Here is a 16,765-nt window from a genome sequence, read left to right as displayed (position 1 = left end):
TGTGCAAGCTTGTTATGAATTTTTTATAATAAATGATAAAGATCAAACATGGGGAAGTAAACTATTCACGTTTGCTTCCATACATTTCTTAAAACAAAAGGGATCCTAAATATTGTATTCTACATCGGCATTATATCGTTCCTTAAAATATGTGCTTTGAAAAGGAAATAATAAAGAAAGCAATATATAGCTAAATAATTAAACATACCAATTTACAACAAAGTGAATAAAATATAACATGTAGGACTACATAAATGTATGTAAGTATGTAGTACCAAATTGGTCTTGCTATGCTCTTAAATTTTAACAACATCTCATCATATTCTGCATCTTCGTCACTCTTAATTGTGATGGCTCCTCCAGCTCCGATCGAAATCTGTGAATGCAACAAAAAAAATAATCATAGATATTGTAAATTATCATATGTTTGGGAAAGCATCCCATCCAAAGCATATTGCTTTAGCTTTTCTTGGGTGTCTTTTCTCCTATCCTATAAGTCGTTTTTTTTTTGTCCATACAATATTATTTCGTATTATTGCAGTTCTTATGACGATGTTAAAAATAAAGTTTCCCTCTATAGAGATGAAGCCAATGGATCCCGAATATATGCCTCGTGGCAGTTGTTCAATTCTGCAAAAAATAATAATAAAAATAAAGGGTGTGCTATTGATTGTGCAGGTTAAAACGCCTTGCAAATAATTATTTAAAAAAAATCTATGCTTATTTAGCTAAGATATGGTTTAATATGCTTTGTTACTCCTGTAAAATGGACATCGATATAAGTTTAGGAGAACCAGTCATAGAACCCCCAGGGAAAATATTTATAATAGCATCTGAAAGATCATTTGAATTATTATTTTTTCCAATAATTTCTGATACCATTTGATGAAGAAAAGTATAAGATTCGATATGAAACAATTTAGTAACCTTTACTGAATCCATTTGACATAATCTATGAAAATCATTAGTTGTTAAATCTACAATCATTAAATTTTCTGATATTTCTTTTTTATTATTTTTTAATTCTGTTATTAATTTTATATCTTCTTCTTCTTTTTGTCCTCTTTTTATTGTGCCTTTAATTGGCTTACTTCTAATAATGTTGTCTTTATTTTTTCGTAAGAATTCTTCAGGACTTAAACATAGGACATTAAATTTTAGTTTTTCATTTAAAAAGTTTTTCCTATCATATTTATATTTATTTTGTTTAATACAAACTTTTCTGTTATAGTTAATAAAACAACTATATGATACCTTATTTATTTCTCTTAAATATTTATATAAATCTAACATATCTATAGAATCATCATCAGGGATATAATAATTCCCTTTAAAGGATGTGGTTAAACAAAGTTCATATGAATATCCATTTCTTATTTTATCTTTACACCTTTTAACATTTTCAATATATTTATCTTTGGTCAAAGTAGAGGAAAATATTAATTTGTTTTTTATTTCACTATTATCATTTCGTTGGTTTGAGAATTCTTTCTTTTTGTCAGACCATTTATTTACTATGTCCATAATTTTATCTATCGTTTCATGAATCCATTGTTCATTCTCTTTTTTGATATTATCATATTTTGTATCCATATAAGATACTTTTTCTTTGTTTGTAATTTTATGTGCTTGATCACTTTTCATTTCATGGGAACAGTTCGATAATTTATCTTTTGTCTCTTCTTCTTCCCCTTTTGTCAGTTCTAAGCATATTAAGTATAAATTATTTTTTACTAAATCTAGTGCAATAAAATGCTGAGGAAAAATAAAAAAAGATACTGGCAAAGACTCATTGTTTTCATTTTTTACGTGTTCAACATTTTTATTATATAAAAATTTTATGGTTTCATATTTATATTCATAATTAAATAGTCCAATATATCCTATCAAGCATGTGTCTTTATTATTAAAAATAAAATCATCTTTTTCATAAAAACAATCTGAATTATTACAATTATTTTGCATATTTGTATTACCAATTCGAATGCCCAATTTTTCGGATTTATTATTTTTAATATTTTCATTTATATCAAATGTAGAGAAATTTATATTAAAATTGTTTTTATATTTTTCCAGTTTTTTATTTAAATATTTAACTAAGCAATTGTCAGACTCTCTAATTTCTTGATATTCGTACGTATTGTTTTGGTCGTTCAAATTATCGGAATTATTTTGTGATTGATCTGAAAAGTAGCTAGTTGTTTTATATGTGTCCTCCCTTTTTAAGTTGACTATAACACTGTCCTCATTTTCCACAAAATAATACTCGACCACATCGCTTATGGCTCCCTTAGCATTCCCCATGTAGGAAAACCTTGAACTATTAACTAGGTCGTTAAATATGCCATTTTGTATGTTATCATTTTTTTTATCTTTATTATTTAGTAGTTCATTATTACTGTCTAACCAAAAACATATATCATCTTTATTGTAAAAAACATTTTGAAATATATCATAAGAAATATTAGAAAGGTTCTCAATACCAACAACTTTAACAATTTTTAGTTCATACTTTTTTTCACTAGTAAGGCATTTATCAAAAGGTGTATTGCTGATATTATTAACCGGTTTGATAATATTATAAAATTGGTTCTTTTCAAATAAATCACTTTCTAATGGTTTAAAACGAATTGTTTTATTTTTGTTATGATAATCTATAGTAATATTTTTAAAATTCTCAAAAAACTGATAACTAAATTCGCTTACTACAGATTCAGGATGATATTGTACAGAATAATAAGGAAGGTGTTTATGTTTTACACCCATTAATATGTATTCATTTAAATATATAGAATAACAAGTTATGTCCAATATGGATGTATTAATATGTTTACTTACTTTCAATGAATTGTAACAAGTTGCTTTAAAATCATTTTTTATATTATTAAATAAATTACAACATTTTCCATTTTCATCTTTATATATATGTATAATATTTATATTACCATGGAACATATTCTTAACCTTTTTTATTTTCCCTCCATAAAAATGGCATAATAATTGATGCCCATAACATATTCCTAATATTGGAATATTTAAATTATTCTTTAATATGTTAATTACTAAATCATTATGTTTATTTTCTTCTGGATTTCCATAACCTGGTGATATTATTATATTATCAATTTTGTTGTAATACTTTTCTAAAAATTCATCATAATTTATTTCATCTGGAAATATAACAATCGGTTTTATTCCGTTTACTTTTTGTAAATAGTATATAATATTGTATGAGTACGAGTCAAAGTTATCAATAAATAGGCTAACAATTGGTTTTACCATTTTTCAAACTAATGAAGAAATGATAAATGTTGCAGAAGTGGAGGACTTACAAACAAGAAAGACGTTCTGACTTCTTTAGGGACACAATTCAAATCCTGTTTTATGAGCAAGCAATTTCCTTATAAATATTCTACAAAAAGTTCATACTAAAATTGTTGGAAATTATTTCATTGAAGTAGAACACATGCTCAATAAACGTCATTCGACTTTTCACACAAGGGTCATATTTTCAAATGCATCACATTTAAAAATAAAAAAATAATAATAATAATAAAATAGTGATAGATAAATTTATTTCACTTTTACATATATACTTTATTCACATGAGTTATAAAAATAGTGTAAATAAAAAAATTAAAAAAAGTTAAAAACATAAAGCACGTTAAAATGACTGTATATTCACACAAATGTAGATGCACCCATACATGTTGAGAAAGCATTTGTTACATCGACTTCTGGATATAAACAAACTTAGGAAATATTACTAACTTGCATATATTTATGCTACTAATATATTGAATAACATCTTATTCATATTTACTGTTAGAGCATAAAGAAGCCATAGGACACCAATCTGTAAAAATAAATTCGAGAGTTCATCATTTCTTAACAAACAAAGATTACATAAGCTAAATAAAAAATTATAACTAATGTAGTAATAATTATAGAACTTTTTTCATGTTAAAATTAGTGTAAAGAAATAAAAAAGGAAGCTATTATTTTTCAATTTATTTATATAAAATACATAGATAAAAAACGAAACAAATATGCCTACCTTTTGTGTTTTCATACAAGGCTTCAATCTCTTCCAGGTCATATAATAAATCCCCTTTTGAAAATTTTAATTTTTCATATTCAGTACTCCATTTTTTACCTCGAAATATCTACCAAAGTAATATACAAAATTCATTATCTATTTAAAGAATTAAATGAATAAAAGAATAAATAATACTATAAATAAAAGCATAACAACTCTCTTATTTAAATTAGGAACCCTTACTATGTTTCTAAATTTGCAATTTCCTTCGTTTGCGAATAAGCCCACTGCTCCCTAAATAAGTCAAAACAAAGATCCAACAAAATATGCAATAAATTCGTCCATCCAGACATCACATACATATTTAACGAACATAATTCAAATAACTAAATATGGAAGCAGATTGAAGCATACACAGTCTAAGTGTTAAATGTGTATATCCATGGAATACCCAGATTTATCTATTTTATGTACCTGTTTTTTTCTGTCATACTCTGACTCATCATCCGTTTTTCGAAGATAGTCAATAGAAATATTTCCATATTCTCCCGCTTTAACTTTTATATCAGTAATAATTTCTTGTATAAATAAAACATACCATTTGGTATTCTGTATTTTGAGTTCTTTGAATTCTACGAAGGGATCATTGTATTTTTGTAAGAATTGATAAATACATATGGATGCCCATAAATTTTATATAAAGACGGTCTATTTAATATATGTAAGATTAAGTATGATTAAAAAATGATAGAAATAGTTTTGATACATCATAGTATGTGTATAGACAATAAATTAAATGTAATATGAAAAATTCTGATATATACAATTTCTTATACCCTTTAAAACTATTAATTCACCATCTTTAACTTGGATTAGTTTTAAAATTTTTTTTTCAATTATTAACCCCCAATAATTCCTTTCTCCAATTACTCGAAAAATAAGTCCACATGATTTTGCATCGTTTATCTGAACTTCTAATTGAGCTATAGTTTTCTGAAAAAAGGTGGAAGCAATATAATTAGTAAAATAATAAAAAATTTTAATTATTTTTTCTGCTTTAATATTTTGGAGCCTATTCCTAATTACCTTGCAAAAAAAATCCCTTTTTATTAAAGATGTCCTAGTAGTCATTCTATATAATCATTAATTACGTATAAAAATTATATGCTCAAATTGTTAAAAAAATTAATTTTATATATCATAGTTTTTTTATAACCTGTTGTCTAGCCATCCAAATGGAAAGGGATGATTCTACAAATGCATTAGGAGTTTTGTTGTATAAAGCATGATTAAAATTTTATATGTTCCATTTAAATTTTATTTTGTGAATATATATGTGTAACTAACATATTACGTATTTTTTTAATAAATTCTTACTGATTCTCTACAACTTTCTTTCCCTGAATATTCTATTATTGCATCTTCATTGTTAGCTTTCCAATCATTTGTTTGTAACCATTGTTTATCTATAATATTGGGTAGTTCAAATAGAAGAAAATACGTAGGTATATATCCTTGTTTGAAATAAATAAAAGAAATAGATCGTTTTGATTATTACTTAAGTCTATTGGTTCATATGATGGCTTTAAGAAATATTCTCGACAACTTTCATATAGCAAAAATAAAAGATAAATATTCCATATACGTATATATGGGCACTTATTATTGTTATTTTTAATACATTCATTTTATCAGTGTTGTTATTTCATTACCCCTCTATTGATTTAAAAAAATGTGTGCAAAATTTTGGAGCATATAACAGAATAAAGATAAGGTGAACTATGTTATGATCATATACATATATAATTGGTGTTACATATTTTAATTTTTACTATAATCCAAGTATTTTTTGAAATATTTTGGGGTTTCGGATGGGTATATCCTAAAAATAAAAAATGATGATAGCTAAATTATTTTTTCATTTTATCAAATTTTGGTTATATTGTTTTACCATGCTATTTTTATTTCATATTTAAAATTATACAAATACATGCACACAAAAATATAGACATAATAATGAGGTGCCTAAATGACACCAGTTTGTCTAACGAAGTATTAATAAAAAATATATAAATAACAGAAAATGTATTTATATTTTCCCCTTTAAAAAATATTATTATAACAACTTAGGGAATGCAAATAATTGATTATTTAAAAATTAATGTATTTTTATTTATTTTATTTGCATATTTTTTTTTTTACACATTAGTTAGCCATGTGAGAACATTTATTTTGCTTTGCAAAAATCTGCTATTGGCAGGATCATGGATTCCATTAAGTTTTTCACAACTAATAAAATATAGGAAAGGAAATATAATTAAAAATTTTATTATCATGATTTTTAAATATTTTAAGTCTTTAAATGTTTTAGATTATTCGATAAGTTTCTCCTTTTTTTGAGCTAGCCAAAATATTTTTTTTATAGACAATTTAAAAAAAAAAAAAATATGGTCATACGAAAACATACAACAAAAATACAAGAAATGATTATTTTTAAAACCAACAATAATTGTTTTTCTTAGTTTATAGTTCACTGGAATTTTTATTTTTTCTACAAATTTATCATGTAATAAATAAAAGAAAAACCGTCTTTAACATTTATAAAATGGAGATATAGCTCCCCGTATGTACACACAATTCAGTACCCCACAAAAAGTATACAATAATATATCCATAGGAATATAATATATTTAACATAACCTCATTCCGATTTAATCACATTTTTATTCATTACATTTCTACAAAATTTTAAGTGGACTTTTTTAAGTGCTGTATATGTGTCTATATAAGAACATAGGGTCTTATACACACTACAAATGATGGAATTTGTTAAAATTATTTTTTAATTATAACAACATAAATAATAAGTTTATATTTCTTAATATATAATTCCATGCAATAAAAACACAATTTTTTGTGTTCATTGCTAAAAACATAATTTCTATATATTAATTTAATTATTTATGAATTCATAATGATATAGATTAAAATAATAAATACAATACATATTTAAATTGTTATTATGATTTATATAAACATGCACAAAATATAGAGAATATTTAAATTTTACAAATTTCAAAATAATGGTGGTATAGCGTTTTAAAAGTACAATGATCGTAAAATGCATACCCTTATATTTTTTATAAAAATAATAAAAAAAAACATAAAACATGCATACAAAAAACATAAAGTTGTTTTAATTATGTTACGAAGCTTCTACTATTTTCGAACTATGTTAATTTAATTAGTTTAATTAGCTTGATTTAAATATTTGTATTTCGGTTGCTTAATTTTTTCCCCTTCAAATATGGTGAGCACATACCCTAAAAAAATTTTTTTTCGATTATTATTGCCAAAAAGTTAGCCAGTTTTTTTATGAATATAATTAATTTTTTAGAACATTTTTTTCGTGAGTTAAGTCTTTTACTTTTTCCCAAGTAAATGACTTATCCTCTCTTCCAAAATGACCATAAGCTGATGTTTTGGAAAAAATTGGTTCCTTTAATTTTAATTCATCAATAATAAACCCAGGTCTAAGGTCAAAATTTCTTAAAATTATTTGTTCTAAATCATAATCAGTATATCCAGTACTAACTGTACCATATGAGTTGACATTTAATGAAACTGGATTGGCAATACCAATTGAATAAGAAGCTTGTACTAAAACTCTTCTACAAAATTTATTAGCAACTAGTGATTTAGCAATATAACGTAAATAGTAAGCTGCTGAACGATCAACTTTTGATGCATCTTTTCCGGAAAAAGCACCTCCACCATGTGCTCCCCATCCACCATATGTATCGCAAATAATTTTTCTTCCAGTTAATCCAGCATCTGCTGCAGGGCCACCAATGACAAACTTTCCTGATGGATTTAAATAATATAAAGTATCTTTATCTAATAATTTTTCTGGAATAACATATTTAACAACATTTTCCATTAAATCAGATTTTAATTGTTCATGGTTGATATTTTCAGAGTGTTGTGTAGATATTAAAACAGTATGCACACGTATAGGTTCCATATGGTAAACACCACTAGCTTTATTTTTATATTCTATAGTTATTTGTGTTTTTCCATCAGGTCCTAAATAGGGTAATATTCCTAATTTACGAACTTCTGTTAATCTTTTTCCTAATAAAGTTGCATAGTGATGTGTTAATGGCATATAATTTTCGGTTTCATCGGTAGCATATCCAAACATTATACCTTGGTCTCCAGCACCGATTAATTCAGGTTTTTTATTTTCATGTACACATTGTGCTATATCAGGTGATTGTTCATCAATGAATACTTTTATTTCAGCATTTTTATAATCTAAACCTTTTTTTTCATCATCATATCCTATGCGTTTTAAGACATCCCTTGTGACTTGATCATAATTTACTTTTGCTTTTGTTGTTATTTCTCCAAAAATAAAAATAAAATTTTTCTTTGCGCATACTTCACAAGCAACCTTGCTTTCAGGATCTTCCTTTAAGCAGGCATCTAAAATTGCATCAGATATTTGATCGCAAATTTTATCGGGGTGACCCTCATTAACGGATTCCGAAGTAAATAAAAAATTGCCTCTTTTTATTTTTAATTGGTCCATTGTTTTTTAATTTTGTTATTCAATATGTTTATATATATATATATTTTATTTATTTATCACTCAGCTTGTATACGTTATTTTACTTAACTACATAGACTGCATATAGTTTAAATTATTAATTTGAGAAACAATTTATAAGGGCATATTATATGTATGTGCTAGCCAACAACGACTTTTCGGTATTTATTTCAGCTTGAAATAAAAAAATGATTTTATTACGCAAAATGAGATTTTGACTTTTTTTATGAATAAAATTGGGATAACCCTTGCAAATTCCAAATATAATAATAAATATAATTATATTTAAATAATTAGTTTTTATATATTTTTTAAATACTTTTCCTATACAAGGGTATTTATGAATTTTGTTATACTATTGTATGTAATATATCATGAATATATATATGCGTTATATAATTTTTATATGACTTATAAAACAGCTGTTTTTTTTTTATTTTTGTTAATACAATGTTCAAAAATAATTATCATCAAAAATTATAAAAAAAATGCAAATTTAATTATATATATTTGAATAACAATATAATATTTTTTTATAAAAAGTATACTCATATTAAAATAATTTTTTTTTTACTTTTTGTTAAAAAAACAACGTTGGAATATAAAAATTTGATGAGTTAAAATTTTTTATATAAATATATATGCGTCAAAAATATTTTTTTTTTTATTTCTACATATATATATTTTTCACGTGTATTTTTTCGATTTCTTAACCTCATTCAAATGGGTAGTAAATAAATAATATATGCATACAATACATTAGCTTACAATATTTAATATGAGTGCCTGTTTTATTTTTTACTATTTATATAATGTAGTATAAATGCTTATTATTTTTTCTTTGCCTCTTTTAAATTGCCTACATTTTTTATTTGCATGCTAATAAAAAATTTATAGGTATTTTTTATATATACCATTGTATGAATATTTTTTTTTCAATCTATCATTGTATATTTTTTTTATGATCAAAATTAATTGACAATGTAATGTATTTTTTTAACTTATAAAATATATCAAAAAATAAAATTCATACAATTATTCTCTACATATTATAATAGCCATATATTTTAAATGCTTTATCAATATATATAAAATACGAAAAAATATTAACACTTGTTTATTGTATTTGGTTATTGCTATAATGCTCTCAAAAATTATATGCTTATATTTATTCACTATTTTCATAAGACTAATTTTTTAAAAAATTTTATAATTTACAAAAAAAACACAGAATAAAATAAATATGTTTTAAATTTTTACAATATTTATACAGACAAATAAAGTTTGATATATTCTTTGCTTATATAATGATTATAAAAAATATTGACAACACATGCATGCTTTAATTTGATATAAGCACACTGTAAACAATTTAAATTGGATTATTTTTTATTTTTCGTATGTTTTAACAAACTAATTAAATAATCAATCTACCCCCACTTTTTTACTTGCCCCTAAAACTGCTATCATAAGTCCACGCATATTTATACAATTTTGAAGCCAGTATGAATATGCAAGTCTATATATTTCTTTATAAGTCGAACGGAAATATAATAAATACATAATATTGTTTCGTTCATTCTTAATATAAACTTATATATATTAGGAAAACCCTTTTAATCATAATTTTTATCGTATAAAATTAGTTATAATAAATTTAGTCTATCATTTTGAGTGTAGCTTATATGTATTTTTAACGCATACATATGGTTAGCTATACCCATATAATAATGCACACAAAATATAAATAAAATAAAACAACATTTATGTAGTAGTAGCAAAATAAATATAATAACGTTGAAAATTAAAAAAAAATATTGTCTTAATTTTTATTATATATATTATGCATATAAACTAAGGGATTATTAATTTTTGTCAGCTTCATCAAAAAGCTCTTCGCATTTTGAAAGGCCTAAAAAAAGTAAAAATAAAATAAAATTATTATACCAAATTAATGCACATCAAATTGATCATATCAAATTGATGCATATCAAATGAATATTTAAAAGCCGCCATATTAACAGATTGAAAAATGAACAATGCCCACTAAAATAAATCACACACAAAAAATAAAAGGTAGTAAGCCCACTACTAATATTTTATTTCTTACTTGGATATTTAGATTTTTCTAATTTATAATCCTCGTTATTTTTAATTGATTTTTTTACAAATTCCAAAATGTGCATATCAAATGCTTCGATCAATTCCTGTTTACACAAAAGATAAAAATATATTTAGTATAGATCAATAAAAAATTAAAAAAGCATAAAAAGCAGACAAGCAATTTTTTATATTAATTCTTACATCCGATACTTCCAGGTCAAAACTGGCATTTATATTGCTCATGTTCTTTTTCCATCTATCAAAAAAATAGCAAAAAAATAAATATATATGAATAGGCATTATTATGTTAGTATGTCTTTAATAGGTTATAATATTTTTTTCATATTTATTACAAAAATGGTAATGGGTTGTTATAGGATATATCTTCATTTAGTGAACTTTCACCGAGGTATGTATAACTTAGTGGCCTTTTATTTCTGCATATTTTTATCATCTAAAAAGTAAAACATTATAATATGTATATATGATGAAATATCTTTTTATGGCTATGCATATTTGAGTTTTTTATTTTTGGACTTTTTTTTTTACCTGTCCCGAAAATATTTGGGTATTTTCTGTCCAGTTTGCATATCTCTCTTTGACTTTATCGGGTACTCCGTCAAACTGTTTGAAAAAGTGAAGAAGTGAAAAATGAGCATGCGAAAAGATAAGAAATGTGACATACGAAAAAGTAAGAAATATGGACATACCTTATCGCGCTGGGGTGCTTCGGGTGCCTTATGAGTGGCTAACTGATTTTGAACGTTGTTTAAAATATTTGCAAAATTAATATTTGGAATCGATGCATTATTAGCTACTGCCTTCTCATTTTTTTGAGTACCTACACTATTGTTTTTTTCAGCATTTGGTTTACCATCATTTTCTCGTTTTTCATTTGGTTCAGCCGATAAAGGAGTATTAGTGGAATTTTGTTGACCCATTTTGTTTGGTTCATTATTTTGGGGACTATCTTTTTGTTCCTTTTCATCATTTGAAGTTTCATACATCTCATCCATATTATTGTCATAGCATACTAAAGTTGTATTAGGACAATTATTATTTTTTTTTTCATTATTTTTCAAAAAATCTTGATCATTGATATTATTTTCTGTTGTTTTTTCTTCTGATTCATTTTTTAAGAGATTTTTAAAAATGTTAATCATAAAATTTCCTTTATCCTTTGGTCGTTTGGTACTCGAATCTACAGCATTGGGTTCAACAATATTTTTATTTTCAGATTCATTTTTACAACTATCAACTTTGTTACTACTAACACTACGACTATGTTTGGAACTGCATACACTAGGGTTTTTATTAGCTGATGCACTATTCGTATCTTTTTCATTTTTTTTTTGTTTATCTTCGTTTTTTTTATTTCCGTTTTTTTTAGTCTTACTTATATATAAAAGGGGATCATTATTTTTGTTATAATTTTGAAGTGTGGAAAAAGGATTATTTGTATTCCAATCCCTATTTGTTCTTAAACTACCTCTCAAATCAGTAAACTTATGATTAGTATATTTATTTTCCTTTGGATCTATAAAACTATTTGATGATTTGCGTTTATTTTTAAATTTATGGTTAATATAATCATCTTTGGAAAAAATGTTATCAGTCAAATTTTCGGTTTTAAAGTTTGTATGATCTCTTCGTAATAATAGATTATTATCTATACCTACATCAATACCACTTAAATAATTTTTATAATAATCTTCAAATTCTTGTTGTAAATTTGTACGATTAGTATTTCTTCTGAAATTATCATAGGTATTATTTTGCTCAGAGTTAAAATTAGCTATATTTGAATAACGCATATTATTATTTCTATTATTGGAATAATAAAAATTTCTTAATTCTCTTAAATATTCATGATTGATTGGTTCTGAATATCTATAACTTCTTCCATAATTATTACAATAAAAGTTATCGTAAAATACAAAAAAAAAGTTTGACAATCGTGAAAAAATAACTGAGGCTAAAGATAAAATTATACTTATTCTTGAAAAGGATGACATAGGTATATCATTATTTAAAAAATTTGAATGATTAAATTGGATGATAATACTATTTATTACATTATTAATATGAACAAATAAATTAAAAAATACATATATCGAATTAGTATTATAATATGAATTAATATAAGATGATAAATTAGGTTTTTTATATCCTGTCTCTTCTTCTAATAAAACTAATAATTGCTCCATTATTCTCCATGGAATATTTAATTCAATATTTTTATATTCAAAATCATTTTCTTCATTTAATAATTTTGATGTACTTCTTAAGTGCCTTCTATTATTACTAGCCATTTGAATAGATCTCATATGTTCAGGCATTAAATTATTTTCAGATAAATCATCTTCTCCGTGATTTAATGTTCCTCTTGAATTTGTTCGAGCTGAATGATTTCTAACAAGTTCTACATCACTAAAGGGTATTATATTTGCATAACTATTTCTATTATTATTGGCATTATTATTAGTGGTACTATTATTACTATTTTGTGGACCTGCACCATCTAATATTCCTCCTGTATAACAATCGCTCGAATTTTTTATCAAATTTTGTGTATTATCCATAGTTCTATTTCCTGTATGTACATTATTATTACCGAAATTGCTTCCAAAAAGAGTTTCACTATTATTATTATTAGCATCGGAAATGTTCTTATTCATATTCATAGTATTTATCATTCGTTTTTTATCATTTACATTTAATTCTTCTCTTTTAAAGGAACTTTTAAAAAAATCTTTATTCAAACCTTTCTTCATATGCTCATACCCATCACTATTATCATCTTTAAAATTTATATAATTTTCATTTTCGCTTATATTTCCACATTTTTGATCATAATAATACATTGGCCTATTCATATCATTTACATTCATATACGGATAAGGACCATTTCTAAGCATACCATTGTTATTAAAAACGGCGTTGAAATTTGTATTAGGTCTGAATGCATTTCCGGTGTTGAAATTGGCTATATAGGGGTTAGGGTATCCAGGATTATATGCACCTCTATACGTGTTACGCATGTAATTTGGATTATATAATAAATTTGGATCAAACATAAATTTTCCTTTATTTCGTAACTTTTTTTTTTTCTTCTTTTCCTCTTTTTCATATATTTTATCATAATCTGATGATGAATTGGTTGAATAATAATATTTTTTTTTTTTTTTTTTTTCTTTTTTTTCTTTTTTTTTTCTCAATTTTTCTAAAATTTTATTTTTATATCGTCTTTTCTTTTCCTCATCTATTTCTCTTTCTTTTGTATCCGAATTTTCTGAACAAGATGATTCATAATTGCTATTGTAAGAAGAACTATATATATCATCATTATTATTTTCTTTATTTAAACTATTATCATCATATTTATTTCGTAATTTTTGCATATATTTTTTTTTTAGTTTTTTTTTTAATTTTTTCTTATCTTCATCACTTTCTTTGCTATTTTTATTATATTCATAACTACTATTACTTCTACTGCTATTTTCACTACTACTACTACTGTTACTTTTTTTTCCTTTATTTTTTCCTTCTGATGAATGTTTATTATTTATTGATCTTTCGTTTTTTTGTTTATTATGCTCTGGATTTGTATTTCCACAATTATCATTGTTAGTTCCTTTTTCTGCATTATTTTCCGCATCATTATTCACATTTTCATTTTCTTTTTGAGCCTCGTCTTTGTCCATGTCCTTTTGTTTGCTTGCGCTATTTGCATTGTTTGTATTATTTGCATTAGTTCCGTCTTTCTCTTTATTAGTTCTAAAGTCGTTCATGTTGGTATTTGTATCGGTAGGTCTGAGGTTTGCAGTAAAAAAATTTTCTCCTGAACCAGCAGAATTCACTGCTGCAGTTGCTGCTCCATAAATAAAATTTGGATTAATATTAACTTGACTCATAATATCATTTAATAGTGAACACATATTAGTTTGACCCATTAAATCATTTTCTAAATTATCATTTCTTGTTAATCTCATATGCGTAAAATAAAGAGGTGTTGTACCACCAATATTAGGTGTAGGTATAGAGGTATTGCCAAATGGCCTATTACTATCTGTAGTATTTGCATTGCTATTAAGATTATTGAAGTTTATGTTGGATGCAAAACCATATTGTAGAGGATCATTTAAAGGGTTGCTACTACTAGTATAATTATTATTATTGTCTTGGTCGGTATTTTTGAATTGGCTTGATTTTTCATTTTCTTTTTTTCTTATTACTGCATGAATTATATGATCATTTTGAATATTATATTCAGCTATTGTTTTTGTATTTGATAAACATTGACCTTGATATATTAATCTTATATCATTTGCATCTACATATTTTTTTTCGGCTATCATATTTTTTAATTCTTCTGCGGTTGTGTTTTTTTTTACACAAAACTCACATTCTTGGTTGTCTATGCTCTTTACCTTTATTTTAATTGTTTCTTCTTCCATTTTTTATCATGTATTGATCAAATATGTTTGCTATGACCTTGCTACTACAAATTTGATAATCAATACCTCTTAAGGTTCTATAACGGACTTACACACCAACCAAAAATATTTATATAAGTTGAAGTGCCTATTATATATGTAATTATTTCAAGTGGTGTTTTGTTTTTTTTCACCAATATTTTGAAAATTATGCAAAATAATGGGAATAAATAATGGCTACAATTGTTCCCTTATCACGCTGCGCTTTTGCAGTAAGCACATGTATATATGGAAACTGTATGGTCGTATTTTTTTTTGTATTTTATAAAATGCATATATATATAATATGCGTAATAAAACACATCAAACTATATTTTTTATGTATTTAATTTTAAAAATTTTTAAATGCTAAAATAAATATATAATTATAACATCATTTAATTATGTATACTCTATGAGTATTTGTGGATTTAATTTCGATTATTTTCATATTAAAATTTTAATATAAAAAAATGTATATATTATATGCCTGAGTATTATATTTGTTCCTCGGCTTTTCCACTTTTTATTAGCTTTAACTTTTTTTTTTTTTTTTTTTATCGTTATTTTTAAGTTTCAACAAAATATGTTTATACATTCACTTATTTATTTTGTTAATATGTTATACATTTAACAATATTCCCTTTTATCGAATTGTTTGGAAATTTATACATATTTTCAATTATAACTTTTAAAATGAATATATTTTTCACAACCTGAGAAAATTTATTTGAAATTATTATTTCGCAATCTCTGCACGTAAAATAAATATAATACTATTTTATTATATAGGCACTGTGCTCTCTCCTTTTGCATTTTTTTTTATCCCGTTTCCAATGTTTAAAAGAATTTATTTTTGGCATAAAAAAAAATAACGTTTTTATTATTCTTTATTTTTGTTAAATTTATAAGTAAGATTATTGATTGATAAAAAAATTAAGCATATTTTTAATTCCTATGAAAAGCAAAAAAAAGAAAGAAAAAGAGGGAACATAAAATTGGGAAGGGATATTAAAAAAATTGTTTCCCTAATATAACACTATGTTTAAGTCAAAATAAATATACACTAATATTTTAAAGGTCCAGCACAAATAATTTTTTTTATATATGCTTATTATTAAAGTAATATTACATACACAGTAGGTATATACCACATAGTTAATATATAATAGGCATGTATGCATATATACATGTCTTTCTCTTACTTTGTGTATACACTATTTATATTTTTACCATTAATATTATGCATGTCTATATTAATAATTTATATAAAACTAATAATATGAGCGACCAAAATTTTTATGAAAAAATATGTTCTCCATACACATACATCAAAAGGAACTTATATAGTTTGACAATTCACCGGTGGAAAATAACCCAAATTAATATTTAAAATAAAAGGAATAAAAGAATATATACATTATTTATTAAATTTTTATTTCTGTTCATACGGTAAAAGAAAAAGACTCTAAGTTAGGTCTCCTATGCTACCGATCATTTACAACTGCTTAAATTTTTTATGGTTTTGTAAAATAA

The 16,765-nt window shown here is 24.3% G+C and overlaps 4 protein-coding genes across 4 annotated transcripts; all 4 read right to left on the bottom strand.

Moving 5' to 3' along the window:
• Positions 1-105: 105 nt before the first annotated feature.
• On the bottom strand, positions 106-3,282 carry PCHAS_0823600 (para-aminobenzoic acid synthetase, putative; the record flags this gene model as incomplete). The annotated part of the gene is made up of 4 exons (XM_016797910.1): positions 106-154; positions 276-376; positions 519-630; positions 758-3,282. The coding sequence occupies 4 exons, from the start codon at positions 3,280-3,282 to the stop codon at positions 106-108; spliced, it is 2,787 nt and encodes a 928-aa protein (XP_016653814.1).
• A 527-nt stretch (positions 3,283-3,809) lies between these two features.
• On the bottom strand, positions 3,810-6,375 carry PCHAS_0823500 (conserved protein, unknown function; the record flags this gene model as incomplete). Its single annotated transcript, XM_016797909.1, has 12 exons — positions 3,810-3,856; positions 4,058-4,166; positions 4,283-4,333; positions 4,514-4,671; positions 4,876-5,032; positions 5,126-5,171; positions 5,256-5,290; positions 5,417-5,505; positions 5,598-5,644; positions 5,752-5,755; positions 5,872-5,921; positions 6,242-6,375. 12 exons carry the CDS (start codon positions 6,373-6,375, stop codon positions 3,810-3,812), a joined length of 927 nt encoding a protein of 308 aa, XP_016653813.1.
• Positions 6,376-7,424: 1,049 nt separating this feature from the next.
• Positions 7,425-8,633, bottom strand: PCHAS_0823400 (S-adenosylmethionine synthetase, putative; the record flags this gene model as incomplete). The annotated part of the gene is made up of 1 exon (XM_016797908.1): positions 7,425-8,633. One exon carries the CDS (start codon positions 8,631-8,633, stop codon positions 7,425-7,427), a length of 1,209 nt encoding a protein of 402 aa, XP_016653812.1.
• Positions 8,634-10,516: 1,883 nt separating this feature from the next.
• Positions 10,517-15,211, bottom strand: PCHAS_0823300 (ubiquitin-like protein, putative; the record flags this gene model as incomplete). Its single annotated transcript, XM_016797907.1, has 6 exons — positions 10,517-10,563; positions 10,762-10,858; positions 10,956-11,010; positions 11,108-11,208; positions 11,304-11,378; positions 11,465-15,211. 6 exons carry the CDS (start codon positions 15,209-15,211, stop codon positions 10,517-10,519), a joined length of 4,122 nt encoding a protein of 1,373 aa, XP_016653811.1.
• Between the last annotated feature and the right edge of the window lie 1,554 nt (positions 15,212-16,765).

This window comes from Plasmodium chabaudi (assembly GCF_900002335.3).
Source record: "Plasmodium chabaudi chabaudi strain AS genome assembly, chromosome: 8".
Taxonomy (NCBI): Eukaryota; Apicomplexa; class Aconoidasida; order Haemosporida; family Plasmodiidae; genus Plasmodium; species Plasmodium chabaudi.
This window is presented reverse-complemented; position numbering and strand designations above follow the sequence as displayed.